The sequence below is a fragment of the Neomonachus schauinslandi genome, chromosome 4 (assembly GCF_002201575.2).
Source record: "Neomonachus schauinslandi chromosome 4, ASM220157v2, whole genome shotgun sequence".
Classification (NCBI taxonomy): domain Eukaryota; kingdom Metazoa; phylum Chordata; class Mammalia; order Carnivora; family Phocidae; genus Neomonachus; species Neomonachus schauinslandi.
Genome location: NC_058406.1, coordinates 19,220,775 through 19,245,599, shown reverse-complemented (window position 1 = coordinate 19,245,599; position 24,825 = coordinate 19,220,775). Strand labels below are relative to the sequence as shown.

Genomic DNA, 24,825 nt, shown 5'->3' with positions numbered 1-24,825 from the left:
TGGCACGGAGCCCCAGGGGTGAAGCTGGGCGGTGGTTTAACCTTCTGGCCACAGTTTTCCCATCTTCAGTGGGGACCTGAGCCATGGCTTGAACAGTAACAGGGTGTCCTCCCTTTGGAGGAGCAGAAGGCCTCCTCTGGCGGTCCTTCAAGCAGCCATGTGTCTGTGGTCCCGAATACCATTAGTAATTACTTGATTTAATTGAGTACTCATTATGTGCTGGTTACTCTGCACGGCTTATCTCATACCATCTTCGCAGCACTCCCAGGAAGCAGGTGCTGTTATTATCATACCCATTTTACACACGAGGAAACTGAGTTTGTGGCTGGGAGGTAGCAGAGCTGCGATTTGAGCCTGGGTTGCCTGGCTCCAGGCCCCCACATTAATCATGGTGCCCTCCTGTCTCTTGAGGTATTTAGCCCCTGGGAGCAAGAGGCTGTACCTATTTCACAGATGAGTAAATCGAGGTATTTGGGATCAAGGGCCCCTGCTAGGAGGACTTTTGACCCCAGACTTGGCTCCTCTGTTGCCAAGGACACAAGCCTGTCCCTGAAAATTAGTGGTTTGGGAGCAGTGTCCATATGGCCCTCTCCCCTCACTCCCACAGCCAGGCTGGGCCCCAGGGGAAGATAGTAGATGGAGGTAGGTTTGTCCCACTTTCAGGGGAACCCTCTTCCCTGGATCCCTCATGGCCCAGGTATATCTTTATGCCCAGGTGCCTCCCAGGTGTGCTTGGGAATCTCAGGCTGCTAGAGTACGGAGGGGTGGGGGGCGTTGGCTACAAGCTCTCTGGAAGCCTGGAGTCAGCAGAGGCCATAGACACTCGTACCAGGCACGTCCATGCAGCCCCTAATCCCCAAAGAAGCTGCTGCCAAAGGGCCAGAGGCCTGTGGATGCCTGGGAAGGTGGCAGTTGGCCTGAGAGTTGAGCCCTCACTTAGTGACTTTAGTCAAGTCAGTGTCCCCTCTGGGCCTCACTTCCCTCATATGCAGAATGGAAGGGGGTAAGTGAAATGCTGAGTGCCTTCCCAGAGCTCTACCCTTTGTCCAGTTCTCGTGGCCCTTAGGGCAGCTCTGCTTGGTGTCAGAGTCCTGTTCAGCTTCTCCTGTGCCCAGGAGGGCAGTCAAGGGTGAGGAGGGAGCTTGGAGGGTAGGGAGAAGTGCCGTCACCAGTCCCCTGCCTCTGCTTTCCCTTAGGCCCAGTCCCACAGCTGCTCAGAATGGGACCTTTGGGCAGGGAGCCGTGGTTCCTGGCTTCGGAGGAGACGACACAGCTCAGGGGAGCCCCCTCAGCCCCTGGGGCGCCTACAGAGGCCAGCTGTGGGCAGTGCTTCTGACCTGGCCAACTATGCCTCCGTGGGACTGGAGAGCCCCTCAGGCCCGGTGCCAGCTCCTGGAAGTTTGGAGCAAGGAACCCCAGGCTGTGCTTGCCCGCGAACCCCAGGCACTGCCCCCGAGGTTCCTGTGAGGCCTGAGCCACCAGGCAACCTGGAAAACCTGCTGCCCCGCCCAGCGTCCTTCCCCACGGCAGAGGGGGCAAAGGGCGAGGCTGTCACACCAGGGCCAGCCCTGCCACATCCAGCCCGGACCCTACACCAGTGTCCCTCCGCCAGGAGGACCCGCTACCACATCACTGTCACCCTCCAGGGGCACGGGCAGGCACTTGGGGAGGTGGGTGGGGAACCTAAACCGGCCCAACCAGCTCTCCACCCCTGCGGTCCTGAGGAATCCAGGGGCTGGCAGGATCCTCCCCAGGGGCTCCGCCCCGTCACGGGGTGCCCGACAGACCTGCCCCAGGAGCCCCGACTGAGCGCCCCGCCGCATCAGGAGGCCACAGCCCAGCACAGGAGCACTGGGCCCACTGGACGCCCGGGTCCCCACACGGACGGTGAGTAGAGGTCGGTCCCCACATGGGGCGACAGCGGGAGGGGAAACTGGCCTGGCTGCCCCCTCTTGGGTCTCTGCCTGGTTTCTGGGCTTTTCCAACTCAAGGCCCATTCATTCAGCTCCCTGAGCATGAGCTGACTGTGCCATCTCCTGCCCACCCCACTCTGCGCTCCTCTCCCTCCCCTCAGCCACAGGCTACCTCCCGCGGACTATTGCCACTCTTCTCCTCTGTCTACCTGAGAGAGGGATAGCCTGTCATGGAGGGGATGGGGGAGGATCACCTTCTTCTCAGCAATACCCCCCACAGACCCAGCCTGGGAATAGGTGCCCAGCCAAAGGGCTGGGTGTCCTGGGACAAGCTGCTTAACCTCTCTGGGACTTGAGTTGTTGAGTAGATTTGGTAGCTGGAGATGAGGAAGGCAGAGGTGGTCACAGGGCATGCTTTGAACTCCAGGGAGTTGGGCCGCCCAAATAGCAGGGATGCTTGTTACTAACGCCTTAGTCGCAGCAATAACGACCCCACCTGGCCCTTGGGTGGTGACCACAGGAACAGGCGCGAGGTTCCCAAGCCTCAGTTTTTATTTGTGTTGAAATGACTCTCCTGGATCTGCCTGGTAGGCCCAGAGGTGGAAGGGTGGGTCCCCTAGAACTCACCGAGGAGGGGGTGATGTCTCTAGGGCCACCAGGAAGGGGCAGTGGGGCTCAAAGAGGGCTCTGAAAAGTTCCTAATGATGATGGTGGTGGCTGTTATTTCTGGCTTGGTTTTTTGTTTTTTGGGGTTTTTTTTAAGATTTTATTTATTTATTGACGGGCGGGGGGGCACAAGCAAGGGGAGCTGCAGGCAGAGGGAGAGGGAGAAGCAGGCTCCCTGCTGTGTAGGGAGCCTGACACAATGCAGGACTCGATCCCAGGATCATGGGATCATGACCCGAGCCGAAGGCAGATGCTTAACTGACTGAGCCACCCAGGGGCCCCATGGCTTATTTTCTAAGCATAATTCTTTTTATTTTTATTGTTTAAAAGATTTATTTATTTATTTTAAAGGGAGAGAGAGAGAGGGCAAGCATGCTCATACAGGAGGGAGGGGCAGAGGGCGAGGGAGAGAGAGAATCTCAAAGCAGACTCCCTACTGAGCACAGAGCTCGATCCCACGACCCTGAGATCATGACCTGAGCCAAAACCAAGAGTCAGAAGCTTAACCGACTGTACTACCCAGGCGCCCCCTAAGCATAATTCTTTTAAATCCTCAGAAAGCCCCATGAAGCAGGACTAATCTTGTTGACTGCCCCCATTGCAATAGGGAAACTAAGGCTCAGGGAGGTCACATCACTTGCCCAAAGTCAGCTAGAAAGTCAAGGGGTCAGAACTTGAACCTGGACGCTTGTGCTCTAAGCACCACTTTCTCCTGCCTCTCCCAGAGGGCTTGCTGGCCCTGTGCCGTCCGTGGAGGGTTGAGTGGTTGCTGTACAGGGTTTTCAGTGACCCCATGGAGGTGGATTTGGCAGCATCAGGAACGCCCAGGCCCTGGAGCAGGAGTCAGGGTACGTCGTCCTGTGACAAGAAAGAGAGAGGTGAGACCCAGGCTGGCTCAGGGACCTGCTTGGGTGCCCCAGCTGGGAGAGAAGGGCTGCAGAGAGAGGGAAGGTGGGCAGAGGAGGCAGGCCTTGGAGAGAAGGAAGAAGCAGCAGGTTTAGCTGAGGGGACTCGGGCGCGACCTGCCACTCCCTGGCTATTTTGGGACGAGGTAGCTAATGACAGACTCTGGCTGGAGGCTAGGGGCTCACTTAGAGAGGCCGGCCGCCGACCTCTGGGGATATCATCCTTCTATGACCCCTTTCTGGGGGAAGCATTCCTGGGTGAGGATTGGCAGATGTTGGGGGGGCGGGGAGGTGGGGCACAGTCGGGGCTACACGTGGGGCTGTGGAAGACATGCATGCATCCATGTGTCTGTGCTTGAGTGCAGGCGGATTTCATGAGGAGGAGGAGGAGGGCTGCGAGTTGACCGTGTGTATTGTGAATGTGGACACGTGTCACTGTGTCTGTGTGTTTCTGGGTGTGTGTGTGTGTGTGTGCCTCGTGTGTCCACTGAGTCTCTCTGAGTGTGTGTAACCGTGTCTGACCGAGTCTGCGTAAGTGTGCGCTGGTTTGGCGCCCGTGTGACTCGGTGGGACTGTGCTGATGTCTGTCTTGGTGTCGGGGTGAGCCTTTGTGACGCAGCATGTGTTTGTGGGTCTATGGGCCTGTGGACTGGTTTGGCCTAGTTTGGGGGTGACTCACAGGTAAGCGGGGAGAATCCAGGACTTGTTGGGTTAGACCACGCTCTTTCCCACACTCCCCCCGCCCCCTCCTCAGCCTCTCCCTTTCCCCGCCCCACACACCTTGTTTGGAGGTCACAGTCACCCTGCCAACAGACCCATTTCTGGTCTGGGGCCCTGAAGAAGAGAGGGCTCTGGGGATGAGGACTTCTGCTAGCCTAGGAGAGGCATCCTGGGTCAGTGGGGTGTGTCTTCAGAGCAAGGACGAAAGGGGGTGCTATGGACAGGCAGATTCCAGCATAGTTTGAAGAACACTCTAGCAGTCATGACTCTCCAGGGATAGGACAGGTCAGCTGTCAAATGGTGACCTCTGTATCCCCAGAAGTGTGCAAGCAGAAGCCAATGACCACATGTTTATGGAATAAGGGACTGTCAAGAGTGTTGTTCAGGGGCTGGGCTGGCTTGAGAAAGGCGTGGAATTTTGATTGCTGGGAGGTCATTTACAGTATCTAATCTGATGACCAATGGCTTCCTTTGAAGCTCCTCTTGTTGCTTTGCCAAAACCAATGGGGCCTTCCAAATGTGGTTCCTGTTTTTAGGTCCAGTTCTTTGGACCCCTGGACTCCTAGGATACCACCTTTGGGTGAACCAAACCAGGGCCCAGTACATCACCTAACACAATTAGCCCTGAATGAACGAATCAGTCAATCAGTCAATCGATGACTTAGAACCCAGGCTCTGCCACTTAATGCCCTCAGGGGCAGGGAATCTCGGTGAAATCCTAGTTATTATTATTGCAGAAATAAAGAGGAGACTCAGTAGGGGGCTCAGTGAGTGGGTGAAGCTCCTTGGCCGTAGTCCCAGCAAGCAGGACAAGGTTCTGTTGGAAGAAAAGGGGCTCCTTAGTGAGGATGGGAGGGGGTCGCTCTGATCTAGAGCCACAGGTATCTGGTTGTGTCCTGCTCTCAGGAATTCTGGTCTGGGGAAGGGTTTGGGATTCATGTCAGCTCCCTACCTTCCCCCTACGAAAGGCTTTTCCAGGGCCACTCAGACCCTGTCCGAGCTCCCAAGGTTCTGGAGTCAAGTCAGGCTTCCCTGGGCCTCAGCCCCTTTCATCTCTGTTCCTCATAAAATCTGAGTCACTGCTAGGGCTACAGAGCAGGATCAAAGTTCTGGGTTCCACCAGCTTCTCAGGAGAGAAGAAGATAGAAATGGGGGAGGGGAGGTGGGGACAGCGGTGCATTTCTGGCCTTAACTTCCCTTATAAATGGCCTGGGGGCTGCCTCTTGGAGAGGCATGGCCCTGAAGACAGGCTCGACCTGAGGCTGAGAATGAACAGCCTGACCTCTTGGGTCCTTGGGATCTCAGAATAGGATTGTCCTGGTCAGCACAGCCTGGAAGTTGGAGTGGGGCCTGGGTGGTCCCTCCAGGACTACTATGGCCCCCTTTAAAAGTAAACCTCCAAACCATAGAGTCTTGGTTCACCAGATAATTATTACATTAGGGAGTTTAGTATGGTGGTCCAGTGCTTAGGGTTGGGGTTCAAGTCTTGCCTCTGCCGCTGTGTGATTCTGGTCAAGTTTCTTAACCTCTCTGAGCCTTTTTTGTCCTCATCTACAAAATGGGAATGTTTGTTTATAATTGATTCTTTGAGGTATCAAATGCATGGGATTCTTTTGAAGATTCAGAAGGACAATGAACATAAAGCAGTTAGCAAGGTGCCTGGCCCATGAAGCTTGAAGGGGAGAAGTGGCTGGCCCAAGGTCATCCAGCTAGGAAGCGATCGGTCAGGGGAAGCTCAGCTTTGCCGGAGGCCACAGCCCATCTTTCCTTCCCTCCCCTTATCATGGTCATGATCAGGGTCAGAACAGTTGCCTTGTTTTCTAGTTTCTGGCTTCTGGAGGACTAGACCCAGGGATCCTTGGGCAGAGTTACAGCCCCATCCATAGACCAGTGAGTCCGACCCATAGGCTTTTTTGCTCTCTCCTTCCAGGCTCAGGCCTCAGCTTCACCCCTTGAAGGACCCTGGCATTGGGGATCATCTGAAAGTGGGGAGATGGTGGGAGAGCTGGGAGTAGCACGCCCATTTTACAGGTGAAGAAACAAAGGTCCAGAAAGTCAAATGAGTTGCCTGGGGTGACCGAGCCTGAGCTTGGCAGGGGTCATTACTCTGTACTGCCGAGAGCCACCCTCCCCACCCCCTGATCCTCTCTCTTCTTCTGGCAACATCTGCAGGGAGCTGGAGCACAGGGAGCCGAGGACACCTCAGGACAGGTTGCCAGGGCACAACATGGAGGAGGCAGGCGGGCCCCCGGCTCAGGCTGAGGCCCCAGTGGTGAGCACCATGCTGATGTGGCGGCGGCTGCCCCCTGCCCAGGAAGAGATGAGACACCGTTTTCACAAGATGTCCCTGGTGTCGGGGGAGCAGACAGAAGCCCCCCGGGAGATGTTCGAGTACAGCCACTGTCGAGAGGAAGTCAACGGCTTTGCAACACGGGAAGAAATGACTGTAAATTACCAGGGACCCCGGGATGGGTCCAGCTCCAAGAGCTGCCAGAGCCATGGGCCCATCTTTTCTAAGAAGTACACGCTACTCCCTAAGGAGAAAAGGCCAGTGGGAAGGCTGAAGGAGGCCGTAGGCCAGGGTGATGGCAGCCCCCCAGAGCCCAGGACTGAGCCAACACACCTGGGAGCCGTGGCCAGGACTGAGATTTTGGTGCCCCTGCCTGGGCCCCGTGAGCCAAGCCCCCACCCAGGTGTCAGTCTCATCAGCGGGAGCCCCCGGATCCTCGAGGAACGTCGGGTGACACGCACCACGCAGACCACCATGGTGGTGGGAGGGCACTTGGAGCAACGGGTGAACAGCTCTGTGACCGCGAGGCCGATGCTGTCGGGCGAGGCCCTGCTGAGGGGCCGCAAAGTTGTTCGCGCCCTACGGGCGGTGGTGGTGAGCCCCCAGGCTGAGGGCTCACCAAGCCGCAGTCAAGCCCGGGAGCTGCTAAGTAGCCTTGTACCTGCTGAGCGTAGCACCCCCGCCAGCCGGCTTCCCAGTCCCATGGCTGTTGTGCCAAGGAGTCCGGGTCTGGGCGGCGGCACGGGGGGTGTGGGCTCGGGGAAGCTCCCTGAGACAGGGATGGCAGAGCCAAAGGACAAACCTGCTCTGGTCCCTGCACGCATCCCAGAGGATGTTCACGCACCTCAGAACCAGGAAGTCCCTGCAGCTCACCCAGACCAAGACCAGAGCAGAGCCCCAGATTCCAGAGCCCATGAGGTCCCAAGGGTACAGGGAGTCTCCAGCCCCACCCAGCCCCCTCTCCAGATTTCTCAGGGCCATGCACCGTCACCCTCCTCTCCCAGACGCCAGACCCCTACCCCCTCCCTGGACCCGGTCCGCCCCCCAGAGCAGCCTGCAGTGCCCACTCACCCCAGGACCCAGCTCACTGTCAAGCCCAGGGGACCCCAGGCCCTGCCCTCTGTAAAAAGGGAAGGGTTCACAGATCCCTCTCCTGCCACCATACTGCCCAAGGTGAAGAGCGAGGTGGTTGTTACAGTCCCAGGACAGCCTCGGAAGAGGCCGCCAACCTCTACAAGAAGGAAGGCAGTCCCAAGCTCAGGAGGGCTTTCTGCTCCATCCTCCCCAAGGAATAAGTTTGTTCAGGACTCTGAAAATGTCCCTATCTTCTCCCTTACCCAGGAGGAGGTAGCGCAGGGCCCCGGTGTCCAGGCTGACCCATCCCCCACCCAGAAGGAGGTTGAGCAGGGCCCTGGTGCTCCTGCCACCTCATCCCCCAAGCCAACCAAGGTTGTCCAGGCCCCAGAAGGCAGCCCTAGCACCCAAAAAGAGGCTGTCCACAGTACTAACGGCGGCCTTGCTTCTTCTCTCAGCAAGGACAAGGCTGTTCGAGGCCTGACTGCTTCCACTATCCCATCACCCCAAAAGGAAGAGGCTGTTGAGGGCTCTGAAGTGAGCCCCATCTCATCCCCCACCCAAAAAGAGGTTGTCCAGGGTCCTGGTGCTTCTGCTGCCCCATCTCCCACCCAGAAAGTGGCTGTCCAGGACGCTGCTGCTCTCCCTGCCCCCTCCTCAGGGGGCAAGGTGTCCCCCAGCCCAGGAGGCCCACCTGCTCCAGTGCTGATGGGAGTAGAGGCCAGCCTGGAGGCCCAGCTTGTCCCTGACTCCACCGAGGGCAAGATGTTCCCAGAGACATCCAGGGAGGAGGAGGTGGCCCTGGCTGCTGACCTGGAGAGTTTCCTGGACACTCTGCGGAGCATGGAGCCCCCCGAGATCCTCCGCACTCACCGGCTGCCACGAGCCCCCCGCTCCTCCTACCTGGCTATGTATGCGACGCTGCCCGCCATCGAGGAGGACCAGCCTGGACCAGGGGTGCTGGGACCCAGCCCCCAGGAGGCACCCACACTAGAAGGGAAAGAGGAGGAGGAAGAGGAGGAGGAAGAACCAGAGAACCCCTACCTAAGTGACGATGAGAAGCTCCAACGCAGACAGGAGAAAGCCGGGTCCAACCCCTCCTGGGACTCTCGCCCTGCGAGGCCCCCCCAGGTCTCTTGTTCTCCTCTGGAGATGATGAAGAAACATGTGGCAGATGCCAAGGGCCCCCAGCCAGAGCTGAGGCCAGAGTGGCAAGCAGGGGGCAGGCCCCCTTCCCGTCTTGGAGGCAGCCTTCTCTTTGGTGGTCTGGTGCCCACCACGCAGGAGGCCCCCACCTCGGAACCACTGGGCACAAAACTATCTGCTCTGACACCCCACATGACACCGGGGCTCAGGAAGGTGCCAGGACAGCTGCCCCTGCTGTGCAGCGAAAGGCCACTGCTGGAGAAGCCTGCTTGTGCCCGGCCCCCGGAGGGGTGGGTGAGTGAGGCCTTCGATGAGCAAGGGAGGGCTCCTGGCCTCATCTGGGGCAGGGTTTGGATGGTATGAGGATCGTGGCACTGGGAAGAGAGCCTCAAGAAGCCAGAGGCTTGGTGATGTCTAGTTCAGTGTGATCTGATACAAGCTACATCTTTCTGGGCCTCAGTTTCCCTATTCACACAGCAGAAGGCTTGTGCTGTGGAGTCCAAAGGGCTTAGTGGCTCTGATCTCTTGGAAGCTGGGGAAAGGGAGTGATAGGCATTCACCCCCTGGGATGGGGTGATGAGGTCCCTGGAGGTTGGTGACATTCTCTGTGGGCCAGCTCTTTGGGAGTGGAGGCCAATAGGGAACATGTGGGATCCTTGGAATGACAGGTTGCGGGGAGGCAGTAAGGAGGCCACACCGTAAGACTTTTTATCACCTCCCTCCATGCCAGAGCCCAGCATTGAAGACCCAGGGCAAGCTGAACATCAGGCCTGGAAAGGTAAGGCGGGGGGAGGCCATGGGGGAGGCGGGGATCTGGGGACAGGGCCTGAGGATTCCCTCTGTGTCCTCTCCAGATGATCCTCTTCTCAGAGCCTGGCTGCCAAGGCAGCAGCAGGGAGGTCTGGGAAGACACTGCCGACACCTCTGGCTGGGCCTGCATGGCCTCTGTAAGGGTGGTTCGAGGCTGGTGAGTGCTGACTGCCAAGGCGAGGCAGGGGGCTGCTTGTGGACCTGGGGGATGTCAGGGTGGTGAGATGTACCTAGGCCAACCTGGCAGAAACCCCTTCAGCCACCCTGCTTTGTGGCTACATCCTCTCCCCACCAGTGACCCTGGGTCTCTGTGCCCACAGCTGGATGCTCTACGAAGAGCCAGAGTTCCGGGGCCGGAAGCTGGTCCTGCCTGAAGGAGATGCGAATTTAGGAGTCTCGGGGCCAGCGTGGAGCACCCAAGGCATTGGATCCCTGAGGCGGGTTGTCCGGGTGAGTGGTTGGGAGTGGGCACCAGATGTTGCCCCGTCTTCCCCAGGCTCCAGGCCTGAGGATGGGGACACCCTCAGGTGCCTGGAGTTGGAATGGCCGGGAGAACTCATATGGGTGAGGAGCCTGAAGGGGGCTTACTATGGATTCCTGACCTCAGAGCCCCACCTGTGGAAGAAAGGAGTTCTGGGGAGCTCAGCGTGGCTTGGGGACGCAGGGGGCAAACAGAGGCCAAGCCCCAGCTTGGGAGAGCAGCCTGGGGAAATTTGAGCTGGACTTGGAGAAGGGTTCGGTTAGAGCAACAGAAATGGGTGGGAGTGGCTGTGGGTGTTGGCCCAACCCCCCCCCCCCCCCCCCAGGCCCAGGATCTCAGGCCCATGGTCAGACCCAAGGTGCTAGGATGTTTGTTCATTTGCTCACAGATACTGGTTAATGTCTGCTGTGTACCAGGCACCATGCCAGGCAGTGGGTGGGTGGGGGAGACCTGCTCTCTGCCCTGCAGGACTCATGGTCAAGGTAGGGTATGAGGGTGGGACTTGAAGCAGGAAAAGCATATAATCAGATTAGGGATTTATAAACATCCCTCTGGCTGCCAGGAGGAGAAATCCGGGACTCAGGAAGACCAGGCAGGGCTGTGATTTCCAGGTGAGGGGCACCTCTGAATTTGAAGGGAGAGGTGTGTGGTTTGAAAAGGCACAGTCAACATTATAGTTTCATATCTGTAAAGTGGGAAAAAACAATACTGTTTTTGTACCACAAATTTACAAACTACCAAACTTAAGCTTGACAAAACCGTCTTGGCCACTAGGGAGAAGAGAAAGCCCTAACTCTAAAAGCAGGGCCTATCAGACTTTTTTTTTTTTTTTTTAAATTAAAGTACGAATAACTCCAAGACAGAGCTGTTGCAATCCTCTGGGTAAGAGGGCGAGAGCTGACGAGTCATAACCACGGCAGTGGCCCAGCTATGCAAAGGAGGGAATGGTTTTGAAAGCCTCTCCAGAAACACACAAATGTTTGTGGACAGTTTATTTGTGAGCTTCTCACAATAAATTCATCTTCATGTAGGAAGTAACGAGATAGAAGAGAAAAAACGAGAGCTTTGAAGTCAGGTGGCCCTAGTTTCATTTCATTCATTCAGCATGGATTGGGCGCCGAGTGTGTGCCAGGCTCGTGGGAGGTGCTGGTTGCAACAGTGAACAAAAACTACATCGCTCTGTTCTTTGCCCTGCTACGTCCAGGCTTTGTGCCCTCGGGCGGGCCGCCTAACTTCGCTGAGCCTCACTTTCCTAGCCTGTGAATGGAGTAAGAATGCCTGTTGAGAGGGCCAACTGAGATGGAGTAGGACATGCCCTTAGCGAAGTGCCTTGCACTCAGTAGGGACTTCATAAGCGTTTGCTGAAGGGGCGAGGGAATGAAATGATTCTTAGCGGGAGAGAAACACCCAGAATGCAGAGAGGATCCGCTGCTGCCCAGGGTAAGATGCAGGTAGAAGCCAGTCTGGACTAGGGCAGGAATTGTTTACAAAGGAAGAGTCAAAGTTAGACTCAGGAAACAGCTGTCCACCCTCTTCATCTCTGGGTTGGATTATCAGGCTACCCAGAGGCAAGGCGAACGGCATATGGCACTTGGCAGGCTCCTGCTGGGAACTTTGGTCACAGGGACCAAAGGTCCAGCACCAAAGAGATGGCTTTGGTCTCAGGCTTGTCTGGCCCACCTTGCAGAGAACACTCTAGCCACCCTCTGGCTTCTTTGCAGATGGCCACAAAGGTCTCCCAGGAGCACCCTGGGGCCCTGGCTGGACAGGCTTGGGAAAGCAGCTAGGGGCGGGGTGGGGGGTAGTCTCTGAGGGGGGCTGTTTACACTCCCTTTTCCACCTCTCTTCTGCAGGACTACATTAGCCCAGAGATCATCTTGTACTCTGAGGAGGACCTCAAGGGGGAGCAAGTGAAGCTAACGGATGCCTTGGAGGACTCCCAGGGCCTGGAGAGGCCCCTGCAGGTGGAATCTGCCACTGTCTCTGCAGGACTGTGAGTCAGGGCAATTCTGGAATCCCTTCATTTAACATTCATTGTGCTGGGTGCTGGAGACCCAGAGGTGACAGGACACAACTCCTGCCCTCAAGAAGTGCTTAGTCTACAGGAGGGGACGCGCAAGTAAGAAGGCAGTGGTGATTGGAGTCCTGGGGTGGGGGAGCACAGAAAAGCACCAAACCAACCCGAGGTCAGAGAAACCCTCCTGGAGGAGGAGACGCCTCAGCTGGGATGAATTGGCCGCAGAAGAATCTCAGCATAATGAGAGCAGGGCATGGGCGACTTTGTATGTTTTGTTCACTACTCTCTCCCTGATGCCTGAAGCAGGGACTGGCCTGGGATAGATGCCCCTAAATATTTGTTAATTGAATGGGGAACAGTATATCTAGCAGAGGGAACAGCACCGGCAAATGCCCAGACTGAACTTGAAAGTTCAGTCTGGCCCAAGAAAGCAGCAGGTGGGGAGATGTGAGGCCCAGGAGTATGGCAGGGAGACGGATCAAAGGGCCTCTGTGCAGCTGGACTATATTGTGGGGCTAACGGGGAACTACTGGGGGCCCCTAAGCAGGTATGTGTACAGGAAAGAACTCTCCAGCTGTGAGAAATTAGAGAGCGCCAGGCCAGAGGAATGGGGATGGATGGAGTGGCTACTGCAAGAGATTATGGGGGTCTGAAATATCCTCCAGCATCGACTCGATGGGGGCCTCTTCCCCTAAACCTTCTTCTCCCCTCTAAACCTTCCCCCCATCCACCAATCTGTGTCCCTGGCTATCTGGGCCACAGCTGCCTTTCTGCCTCCTCCCCCCCAGGTGGCTGCTGTACCCCAAACCCTTCTTTGAAGACACTCCCTGCATCCTGGAGCCTGGAGAGTATCCCACCTCAGAGGCCTGGGGTACATCAGGCCCCAGGGTGGGCTCCTTGAAGCCCATGCGACTGGTAAGGGGCAAGTGGTCACAAGTTACCTCATCCTGCAGGTTGGGGGAAGAGGCAGGGCCTGGGGGGCTCCTGCTGAGAGTGGGATCTGGGAGAGGGAGAATTAGCCCAAGGGCTGGGGCAGAGGGAAGACAAGGGGTTGGCCATTTCTAGGGGTCTCAGGATCAAGTAAATCCTGGATTACCAGCCCCATCTGTCTTCTTCCTCTACCTCTGGGCTGGTGTCTCAGCTCTGTCTCCTCTGCAGGGCTGCCCGAGTGTGGAAAAGCCAGGGGAGCCCAAGGTAGGAGTCTGCGCTGCAGGGTCGAAGAGGGCCTTTGGGTGGGATGTGTATATGCGTGTGGCTATCATAGTCTGGACCAGAAGACAGGGGAGGAGAGTGCTGGGGAACAGAAGCTGGGTTTGGGAGGGTGGAATCCTATGGGCTCACTGGGAACTGGCTTTTGGTGTGTAAGGAGGTTAGAGGTAAGAGAAGAGACAGGAGTTACCTAAGAGAATGGAGCTTAGTGAGAGTGGGAGGACTTAGCTCTGGGCTAACTAACGGTGGGCAGGGACTCCCTGGGCTGGCTGGGTGTGTTTCAGTCCAGATGGCTCCCCACCACCCTCACACCACCCCCTTTCCCCCAGGTTGTGGTTTATGAGGCCACAGGCTTTCAGGGCCAGAGCTGGGAAGTGAGCAGAGACATCTACAACCTTCAGCAGCCAGAGGACAGCCAGAGCCCCCACCTGGCCTCTGTGGGGTCCCTGCGAGTTCTTGGGGGCTGGTGAGGACTCTGAAACTTTCCTCCTACTTCATCCTCCCTTCTGGCCTCTACAGTGGGGTTGGGGAATGGCCCGGGCTGCCTAGGGGTGGGGGCAGCTGTCTTACACATCCGTGGGCCTTCCTGACCAAGTCTGTTTGTCCGCCTCCGCCTTCCCCCAGCTGGGTGGGCTACCAGAAGGCAGGCTTCCGGGGCCACCAGTATCTGCTGGAGGAGGGGGAGTATGCTGATTGGTCACACTGGGGAGGCTTTGACGAGGGGCTGACCTCCCTGCGGGTCATCCGGACGGTAAGCAAGGGCAATTGGGCCATCCGTCTGCCTGTGGCCACAGCCAGACATCTCCTACCCCACCCCCCGCCCCGCCCGCAAGTACAATCTGTTGAGGGAAGAGTTTGTGTCCTCTTTCCCAGTCCTCCAGAGCACCTGGAAGTGTTCCCTGAGGTCTAGCCTCTTGCCTTCGGGCTGCTCTTCCCCAGGCCACACTGATCTCCTTACTGCAAAGTCCCCCGGTGGGCTGCGTCCCCGGGGTCTGGGCACTCCCAGGGATTTCCGTGGGTGGGCAGGAGAGACCTGACTATCCCTGGGGCCCAGGACTTTGGGGACCCGGCCGTGGTGCTGTTTGAGGCCATGGACTTCGAGGGGCATGGCGTGGAGGTGAGAGAGGCATTGCCGGACGTGGAGCTGGCGCGACACGGCCCCCACACGCAGGCCATCCACGTGCTCAGCGGCGTGTGAGTGACCCCGGCTCCGGGAGCGAGGCGGGCCAGGAGCGGTTTCCTCTGAGGCGCCGGCTCCGCCCCGCTGACCCGGGCCCCGCCCTCCCTGCAGGTGGGTGGCCTATCAGAAGGTGGGCTTCTCCGGGGAGCAGTACGTGCTGGAGAAGGGCGTGTACCGCAACTGCTATGACTGGGGCGCGGGCAACAGCGCCCTCGCCTCGCTGCAGCCGGTCCTGCAGGTGCGCGCCAGCCGCGGGGGGCGGGGCCCTGGGGCCTGGGCGGGGCCCGCCGCTGCGGGGGCGGGGCTGGAAGACTAGGGCGGGGAGCGTGGGGGCGGGGCCCCTGAGAAGGGGCGGAGCTAACACGGGCCTGAGCGACGGATTGCTGTGGAAAGAGTCGGGAAACTGAGGCTAGAGGCTGGTACCCTCCTTAAGTCTCGAAACTTTGGGCCCTCCCTTCAGGTTGGCGAGCACAATCTGCACTTTGTCTCAAAGGTAAGGAGCTGGTGCGGGGCCTGTCTCCTCTTCCCTATTCTCTCTGTCCCACTCCATCGCCCTCCATTCTCAGCTCTTCATGTCTCTACCTGCAGATTCAGCTTTTCTCCGGCCCCGACTTCTTGGGCGACCACATCTCCTTCGAGGATGACCAGACCTCCCTGCCCGCCTGCTTCCAGGTCCAGTCTTGCCGTGTCCACGGGGGCAGGTGAGGACGTGGGGGAGGGGAGAAGCGGGGCGCACCTACCGCACCGGCCCCGAGCGCGCTTAACTCAACTTGGAAATCCAGGCTGCTGGAAGGTCTTTCTTTGAAATGATTTCTTTCCTTCGGCTTCCTTGAGATTAGCTATTCTGTCCCGAATCATTCAATCTTAAAGCAAACCAAGCAAAATAAAGGCTTAATGGAAAACGTAAAACTTGTAGGTAGTATAGGATAAAGAACTCCAATCTTGTTTCATCTATCTCGCTGCCTTTTATTTTTTTTTTTAGTGGAGCATTTAAAATCCCTGACCCAACATAAAATTTTACAGGTAAATACTTAAATATGTATCTCTAGTAAGAAAGAACTCTCCCCAACCCACATAGCCATAATTTATTATCACAGCTAATAAAATTAACAGTAGTTTGTTAGTGTTACCTAATACCCAGGCCATGTTCAGATTTCTCCCGTTGTCTTAAAAAAGTGCCTTTGTGAAATTGATTTGTTTTTCTCAGGATCCAAACAAGGTCCACACATTGCTTTTGGTCAGTTTGGTCTTTAATTTATAGCAGTTCCCCTCCTTTCTTTTTGTTTTATATCATTCATTTGTTTAAAGAAACCAGTAGGGGTGCCTGGGTGGCACAGTTGGTTAAGCCACGGACTCTTGGTTTTGGCTCAGGTCATGATCTCAGGGTGGTGAGATCGAGCCCCCCAGGAGCCCTGTGTCTGGCTCCGCGCTGGGGGTAGAGCCTGCTTGAGATTCTCTCTCTTCCTCTCCTTCTGCATCCCCCCTTCCCCTTCCCCCAAAAGAAAAGAAAACCAATAATTTGCCCTGTAAGTTTCCCATCTTCTGAATTTGGCTTATTGCTTCCTTCGGGTGCCTTTTTTCCCTTTGTGTCCCATATTTCCTGTAAACTGGTAGATCTGGAGGCTTGATGAGATTCAGGGTGTTTTGTTCTGTTGGCAAGAAGACTATATAAGTGGTACCCTGTACTTTTTACTACATTACCTCAGGCACATACCTGGTTGTCCCACTTTTAATGATATCAAGATCCCTACATTGTAAGATTTGCCATTAAAAAAAAATAAGATTTGTCATTTACCTCTCACCTAATGGTATTAGCATCCACTGATGATAATTGCCTAGACCCCTTATTTCTTTAGAGGTTACAAAATGATGATTTTAAGATTTTTGGTATTCCTTCTACATATGTTAGCTGGAATACCTCTATAAAGAAGAGCTTTCCCTTTTCTATTATTTGTTTACCCAAAATAGTTTATATAAAAAAGGCAGTTTGATCCTTTCCCAAGGATCAGTTTCTCTTGATCAATTTTCAGAATAATTTCTGAATTGGTGCCCTAGCAACCTCTAGAGCTAATGAAATATTTTTTAAGTATTGTTATGAACTCATGGATTTATATGTAATTGAAATGCCTCCGTCCATTGGAGTTACTATTCTTTTGTGTGCTCTAATCATTCTCTCTTTGACAAATGAGAGCCCCTTCAAATTGTCTGCTTTTGATGTGACTCCAATAGGTTTTTTATAATTTCCTTGTTTTCCTGGTATAATAAGATGCTCCAGGATCATTTTGTACATTTTTGCCCTAAACTTGGATTTAGTTATCTGCCAAGGGACTCCGATTCCAATGGTATTTGGATGGAAGCTGGATGTTTCAAAACTATATTACTAATATTACTAACAGTAAAAAGCAGTGAAAACTGTTTGAGGTTTCTCTGTGGTTCTTTTTGTCCTCAGGACATTCACCAACATCCCACTTGGTATGTGCAATTCAAAGTATCATTTTTAAGACATTTGAAATAATACTTTTTGTGTGTGTGGTTATGCCACCAACCTGATATACAGTTAGGTTCATTTATTTTATTTAATTTATTTAAATTTTTAGGAATACTTTCCATTTTTACTTAATTGTTTTTTAATTACATAAAAAATTTATAGTGTCCCTGTCTTAGCTTGGGCTGCTGTAACAAAATATCATAGGCTGGAAGACTTAAACAACAGGAACTTATTTTCTCACAGTTCTAGAGGCTGGGAAGTCCAGGGTCAAGGTGCAGGCCCATTCTCGGCTCCCCGGTGAGGCCTCACTTCCTGGCTAGCAAATAGCTGCCTTCTTCCTGTGTCCCCATGTGGTGGAGAGAGCGCTCCTGTGCCTTCCTCTTGTATAGGGACACTATACCCATCATGAGGCCCACCTTCCTGACCTCATCTGAATTTCCCAAAGGCCATCATATTTGAGGGTAGGGCTTCAACATAGGAATTTTGGGGAGACACATTCAGTCCAGAGCAGTTCCAAAGCTAAGTCAATCAGTAGGACCTATCTCTATCCCTGTGATCTTTTCCTCTCCGTCCCTCATAGGTAATCTTTTGTTTTTTCAGTGTTTAGTTAACTCATCCATTGTTTCTTTTTGAAAATATATGCGAATATACTCTCATATATAAATTTGTATATAACTATAGAAACCAAATATATTTGTTGCCCTCTTTCCCCATTTTCTTACACAAAAAGAAGTGTACTACAACCTGGCGAATACTAAAGACCACTGAATTGTACACTTTAAAGAATGAAGTTTATGGTATGTGCATTATATCTCAGTTTTTCAAAAGGGAAGCATACTATAAACACTGTTCTGCCCTTGTTTGTTTTTCCTTAACAGTTTGGAGATCATTTTATATCCCTTTAAGAGCTCTTCCTCATTCCTTTTTACTGCTGTGTTATTATACTCTACATTCTTAGTTTAATCAACTCTCCCCTGTTGATGGACATTTAGACTGCTTCCACTCTGCCATGGCCACCCACACTGCACGAAGAACTTTGTGCATGCGCCATTTCAGGTTTCTGAAGGTTTCGAGATTCCGAGAAATGGGACTGCTGAGTGATTGTGCATAGAGTTTTGCTTCATATTGCCAAATTTCCCTCCATAGGGGCAGTATGATTTCATCCAGTCATTTCTGAAGCCTTGGCCTCAGTCTCTTGCTGCAGGGCCTGTTCATCCTTGACCTCCCATGGGCTTGGAGCGGGGGGTGGGGGTCACAATCAAGTCTGCCTCCACTCTGCTGCATCTCAGAGGGCCTGGCAGGCCAAGCACAGGATGGGACAAGCTCAGATACCTACTCACATCCTCCTACTCTTCCCCTTCCCCAGCTGGATCCTGTTTGATGAGAAGAACTTTGAGGGTGACCAACACATTCTCTCCGAGGGCGAGTTCCCCACTCTCACAGCCATGGGCTGCCTAGCCTCCACAGTCCTGGGCTCTCTCCAGAAGGTACCCCTGGTGAGTAACCTTGTCCAGGTCCAGGCAACCCCTGGGGCAGGAGGTGCTGCTGGGGGCATGCCGGGTACCGGGTCTCTTCTCACTGTTGGCTAGGCTGCTGGAGCTTCAAGCCAGTCATCGTCAGAACCACCCCAGGTCCCTCCGAACCCGTGGCTTCAAAGGCAGTTTGACTTACTAGAGAGTTATTGAGCACCCACCGTGACAGGTCGCTGGGGACGCTGAAATAAATCAGACACAGCCCTGCCTTCAAGGAACCCATGGCCACACTGACATAAAGATGACAAGGCAGTGGTGTGCCCAGATATAGAGGTGGTCTGGGGACAGGAGGGACTAGCACTCAGGTGATCGGGGGCAGGGGCCGGACTGCGGAGAGGGGCTTCTGTGCGGGAAGGAGTGGGAGAGAGGGCTGGCTCCGCTGTGTGGGGAGGACTGGGGACAAGGCAGTAGGGTTGCCGCTCCAGTAAGGGAGAGGGGGAAGGATGGACCCTGGGCCAGGGAGGAGATGGAGGGAAGCGGCCCGGCCATAGTAAGGAACCAGAGTCTGGAGGACGGGGTGGGCCAGCCCTGGCAGCACAGCAGATGGTGACCGCTGAGCTCCAGGTGGTGTGTAAAATGCTTCCCCTGCACTTAATCCGATGAGCTTTGTCACTGCCGTCAGCTCCCTTCTCCAGATGTGAAACAGATGCACAGAGAGGTCGTGCGACTTGCTCCAGGCCACAAAGGTGGTGACAGGCAGAGCTGAGTTCTCCCCGAGGCAGCCTCGCTGCTGAGTCCAAGCTTTACAAGTACACGTTGGGCTCTGCAGGCAGACAGACCTGGTTCTGAAGCCCAGCTCTAGGGACTTGAGCAAGTGGTTTGATCTTCTCCAGACTCAGTTTCCCTTCTGTTAAGCAAGGATGATAATAACAGCACCTACCTTACAGGGTTGTTGAGAAGTTATAATGAGATCAGGTAAAGCACTTAGCACAGAATCTGGCGGGTGGTAAGCCCTGAATACATGAGAACTGCTATAATTACTGCTATAATTACTACTCTTAGAAGCACCATTAACTGGCACTGCGAGGAGGTTTGAGGGGGCCGTGGGGGGCCCACTCTGGCACATGCTGCATCTGAGAATCTGGGGGACGCCCAGCTGCCAGTGTCCAGGAGTCCAGGGCCCTGTGGGGCGGAGCTCAGGAGGGAAGAGGGCCTGAAATATGGATCTGGGGATTGGAGTATCTGGAATTTGGGGCCGAGGTGGGGGCTGGGGCTCTCTCGGCCTCACCGCTTTTCCATGCCCCCGGCCCCAGCACTTTTCAGAGCCCTCCATTTTCCTGTACGGACTGGAGTGCTTTGAGGGGAAGGAGATCGAGCTGGACAGGGAGGTGCGCAGCCTGCAAGCTGAGGGCTTCAACAACCACGTGCTGTCCGCGCGGATCAGGGGGGGCGTGTGAGTGTGTTGGGCGAGCTCAAGGGTAGGGGCTGCTAGGGAGTGAGGGCTGGGTCCCTGGCCTCTTGCCCCTTTCCATTCCCTTCCACTCCCTGCCCCCAGCCAAGAAGGAGGGAGAGGGGCAGTGTGAGGAGGACCTTGGACCCCAGCCTGGATCCTCCACGACCCTCCTCTGCCCTGCAAATCCGAAATCCACTTCCCGGCCCCCCTCTCCTCCCTTGGGACCCTAACACCAGGCAGAGGAGTCTCAGCATGAGAGAAAAGGAGGTGGAGAATGTTCTGACATCTGTGCCTCTCCTCCACCTGTCTATCTGTCTTGCTCTCTACATCTCCGGCACCTGTGGGGCCCAGCTGGGTGCTGTGTGAGCACAGTGACTTCCGGGGCCGCCAGTGGCTGGTGGGCAGCTGCGAGATCACCAACTGGCTGACGTACAGCGGGACGCAGAGGGTGGGTTCCCTCTACCCCATCAAGCAGGTGGGTAGCGAGTCGGGTGTGTGTGTCTGTGCCGGTCTTTCGGGCCGTGTGCTTCCCATGTTTCCCAAACTCAGCATTTGGGTACTTTTGTCACAATTTTGCCACATTGTCGTTCCTCTTGAACCATTATCTAGTTAATATTTTTCTCTAAACCAACTCACTTTTTGTCTTCACTTTATCCTTATGCTAGGGACTGATATCCATAAAATCATGGGTTTGGTGTGTGTGTATGATTTTTCTTTAATTGGCATTATAATAAATACATAACCATTAAATTTTTAGCCATCTGTTTATCCACTTAGGACTAAAAATCATCTCATGTGCCTCCCTCTGGGAAACACTGAACACCTGGAAACGCTTGGGTTTCTCCAGGTCTGAGAGCGCATGTCTGGACCTGCTTCTCATTGATGTACATGCGCATTGTTGTGGAGGCATGGCCATGGGGCGCATGTGTGTGCACGCGCACGCATGCCCTCTCAGGGTATTTCTGTGGCTGTGATGTTATTTGTATCCATGTGTCTGTGCTCTGGAGGTGACGTGGTTGTGTGGGAGGTGTGTAAATGACTACCTGTGCCTGCTTTTGTGACACTGTTGAGACAGCGTGTGTCCTTGTTTGAGGATCTTTGTGTGGCCCCTAGATTCACAGACTCTTAGGACAGCATTGCTAGAAGAAAGGTTGGAGGTTCTCTCCGGCCCCCACATTTACAGATGGGGAAATAAAGGTCCACAGAAGTGGACAAGGATTTGCTCTGCAATCTTGAGCAAGTACTGTACCTCCACGGACCTCTTTAAAATGGGGATAACGTAGGGGCCACCTGGCTGGCTGTCGGTAGAGCATGCGACTCTTGATCTCAGGGTTGTGAGTTCGAGCCCCACGTTAGCTGTAGAGATTACTTACAAAAAAGACCAAAAAAAAAAAATCTTTAAAAAGAAATAAAATGGGGATAACACATGTGATGGAGTTGTCTTGAGGACTGAAGATAAATAATGTTTGTAAAGCCCTTAGAACGGTGCTTGAGTGGGTTAGCGGTGGTTCTTCTGACTGCTATTATCATCACCACGATCCAAGACCCCCGGCTGATCTGTGGCAGAGCCTGGTCTGATGTGTGACAACCGGGTGTCTGCCCCACACCCGGGCCAGTGTTCTTCTTCAGCACGGGTGTGTGTGCGCATGTCTGTATTCCTACCTGCATCCATCCTGTTAGCAAACATGGGGTGTGGGGTCGGCTGGCGGGGGGCGGGGCTGCGTGTGTCTGTGGCTTTGTGGCTGCGGCAAACTTCTGCCCAACCACGGGGACCTGGGGCATCTCTGCCAGTGTGTCCCTGTGCGTGTGGTGTCTGTGGTCATGGGTGTGCACCACAGATGCACCCCTGATACACGTGTGTGAGAGAAGAAGCAGGGCCAAGGAAGGCTTCAGGGCAGGAGGGAGGGCTTGGGGGGCTGGGGATGCTCGTGGCTCCAGAGCTGAGGGTGTCGGGTGCCCAGCTGGGAGCATCCCTGCCCCAGGGATCTCTCACTCTCTGCTCCCCCTGCCCCCCCCCCAGCCCCGGGCTTATTTCCGCCTCTGGAATGCCGCACTGAGGGGATTCCTGGTGGTGCCAGACCACGTGGAGGACATGAAGGCGGGCCGTGTGGTGGTCTCTGAGCCCCAAGCGGGAGGCAGCTGCATCTGGTACTACGAGCATGGGCTGCTGAAGAACCAGGTACTGGTTGAGGGGCTGGGACGGGAACACCAGAGCCCCAGGCACTCGAAGGTTCCCTGCGTGAGGAAGCAGGACCTGCCCGAGGGCCAGAGGGACAGAGAGCGACACACACCTGCCAGGACCCTGGGGAGGCGGGGAAGACTGCAGGCTCTGCTCCCCTGGGCAGTGTGGGCTCCTCTCTGGGCCTCAGTTCCCCATCTGCAAAACGAGAGCGTTGAACCAGATACTTCTAAGGGAACTCCTAGCTCTGATATCCTGGGACAGACCTTGGATCCTATTAATAAGGATAGATTCACTCCACGAACATTTCCCGAGCACCTGCCCTTCCGAAGCTGACATTGTAGTGGGGGAGAGACAGAAACCATTTAAATGAGTAAAATACCTCAGTACGTTAGGGGATGAGAAGTGCATGCGAGGAAAAATCGATGAAAGGGGAACAGGGAGTATCAGTAGCTCTGACAAGGGGAGCCCTTCCTAAGAAGGTGGCATTTGGGGCGCCTGGGTGGCTCAGTCTTTAAGCGTCTGCCTTCGGCTCAGGTCATGATCCCAGGGTCCTGGGATCGAGCCCCGCATCAAGCTCCCTGCTCGGCAGGAAGCCTGCTTCTCCCTCTCCCTCTGCCCCTGCTTGTGTTCCCTCTCTCGCTATGTCTCTCTCTGTCAAAAAAATAAATAAAATCTAAAAAAAAAAAAAGAAGGTGGCATTTGAGGGAGGCAGCCATGTAGGTATCTGCAGGAAGCGTGCTCCCTGCAGGGGGAACAGTCGCGGAAAGGCCCTGAGGTGGGAACCTGCCTGGCAACAGGACTAGCCAGCTCCCCTCACTGGCGGCAGTGAAGGGAGGGCGGGAGGGAAGTAGCAAGAGAGAGGAGGTCAGAAAGGTTATGGGGGTGTGGGTCTTTGTAGGCCATGGAAGGAGCTTCGCTTCTTACTTGAAATGGGAGAGAACCTGGCTCTGTGGCAGGTGCTGTGGTAAGCCCTCTACATGAATGCCTCGTATGATCCTCAGAGGGCACTATGGGGCAGGTCTTACTCTACTCCCCATTTTATAGGTGAGGAAACTGGAGCACAGAGAAGTTAAGTAACAGGCTGAAAGTCACACAGGCAGTTAGTGTGTGGAAGCTTGTCTGATGCGAAATCTTGTGCTTTGGGAGTCAGTCACAAGAGGCTTCCTGGAGGAGCTATTTTTCCAGACCGTTTATGGGTTTTCACATGGACTGCTTGCATCAGGCAGCACTCAGAGGTTCCCATCCCCAGGGAATCCAGCACGCAGAAGGATTAAGAGATTTGCCCAGGGTCCCAGTCCCTGAGAGCCAGGATTCAAAGCTGGGTGTGTGTTAAGTGTGTCGGGTTTGGCGGAGTCCCTGATGACCTCCTGGGGCCTCAGGTGGCCCCGACCATGAGCCTGCAGGTGATCGGGCCCCCCAACACAGGCTCGAAGGCGGTGCTGTGGGCTGAGAGCCGCCTGCCCCGCCAGACGTGGAGCATCAGTGAATCGGGCCACATCTGCAGCCAGATGTTTGAAGGCCGGATCCTAGATGTGAAGGGTAAGGGGGCCTGTATGTGGGAGAAGGCACCTGGGGGGGCTGCGGCCAGTGGGGTCCTCAGCAATCTCTGACCATCTCCCCATCTCTCACCCCTTCCCCCAGGCGGCCGGGGCTATGACCAGGACCATGCGGTGCTGTGGGAGCTGGCCAAGGACCGGGCATCCCAGATCTGGACCGTCCATGTGCTCTGACCGCCCCTGTTCCCCAGCCCTGGAGGCTTTCCCTGGGATGGAATGTTTTTATAGGCTTTTTGTTATTGTTGTAACATAAGCTGTTTTCTAATATGCTCCCAGGTACCCTCATCTTTGTGCACCTTGATATTTGGGGATGGGGTGAGGATTTGTTCACCTGCCTTCTTTGCCCTATACTCGCCCTACTTCTTTCCTCCCAGCTCTGGTTCTGGGGCTCAGCTGTAAGGCCTCCCTTGGCCACCAGAGGGAGCCCTGGGCCCAGACGAACTGATGAGTGTGGTCTTTTATGCTGTCACCCTAAATGATGGGTTCCAAGAGCCGGCTCTGAGCCAGGTCCAAATGGGTCCACTGAGCTGTGGGGCACAAACAGAAGCCAAGCCCCTTGGTACCTGCCCTCAGAGAACTCACAGGCTAGTGGAGGATTCCTACAGGTAGGGTGATAACACTCAATGGTAGGATAGGAAGGGAAGTAGAAGGATGCACAGAGGAGGAACCTGAACCACTTAGGGGCACAGGGCAGGCCGCTGGGAGGAAGGGATGCTCAGCTGAGATGTGGAGGAGGGGAAGGAGTCAGCCAGGCTAGAGGGTGGCGGAGGAAAAGTGTTCTAGGGATGCAGGTAAGTCGAGGGGTGAAGACTTGGAAGTTCAGTGTGAAGGAGTTGCAGCGGGCCAGGCAGGAGAGGTGAATGGGAGACACACCCCCAAGGACCTTGCCCACTGGCGTCCCTCTTAATTTCCCCCAACTCCGGTCTAAAGGCCCAAAGGTTTGGCCTCTCAGTCAAAGAAGCCAGGACAGGGAGTCTGGGTTCTTAACCCAGCCTAGAAAAGACAGGACATAGAAGAGGAACAGCTCCCTCCATCCCCCGATCTAGCAGGCACTTCTCAGCCCCTTGGCCAAGGTCCTCTAGGAAGAGACAGAGAAGCTCAAGGCCCTTGGGGGCTTCTCTGGGGCTCCCTTCCCTCCTTGCAGCTCCCAGTACCACCACTGCAGACCCAGGATGCTAGAAGTGGTTAGAGCACCTGTGTCCTTCCTGCCTTCCCAGCCTGGGTTCAGTGGGGTGTAAGTGGACGGCCTCCTCGTCATCCTTC

The 24,825-nt window shown here is 55.1% G+C and overlaps 1 protein-coding gene across 2 annotated transcripts; it reads left to right on the top strand.

Annotated features, from left to right (window-relative positions):
- Positions 1-1,657: 1,657 nt before the first annotated feature.
- Positions 1,658-23,847, top strand: CRYBG2 (crystallin beta-gamma domain containing 2). Of its 2 annotated transcripts, XM_021684137.2 has the most exons (20): positions 1,658-1,887; positions 6,377-9,008; positions 9,445-9,492; positions 9,569-9,681; positions 9,845-9,974; positions 11,859-11,998; positions 12,811-12,937; positions 13,181-13,216; positions 13,561-13,697; positions 13,856-13,982; positions 14,286-14,425; positions 14,523-14,649; positions 14,872-14,904; positions 15,000-15,112; positions 18,266-18,395; positions 19,685-19,824; positions 20,176-20,299; positions 21,845-22,003; positions 23,386-23,545; positions 23,648-23,847. In XM_021684137.2, the coding sequence occupies exons 2-20, from the start codon at positions 6,432-6,434 to the stop codon at positions 23,734-23,736; spliced, it is 4,650 nt and encodes a 1,549-aa protein (XP_021539812.2). In that variant the 5' UTR covers positions 1,658-1,887; positions 6,377-6,431; the 3' UTR covers positions 23,737-23,847. The 2 variants fall into 2 exon arrangements, with proteins under 2 accessions (XP_021539812.2, XP_021539813.2); XM_021684138.2 differs by lacking the exons at positions 19,685-19,824; positions 21,845-22,003; positions 23,386-23,545; positions 23,648-23,847 and having other exon boundaries at positions 20,176-20,278.
- Positions 23,848-24,825: the final 978 nt, after the last annotated feature.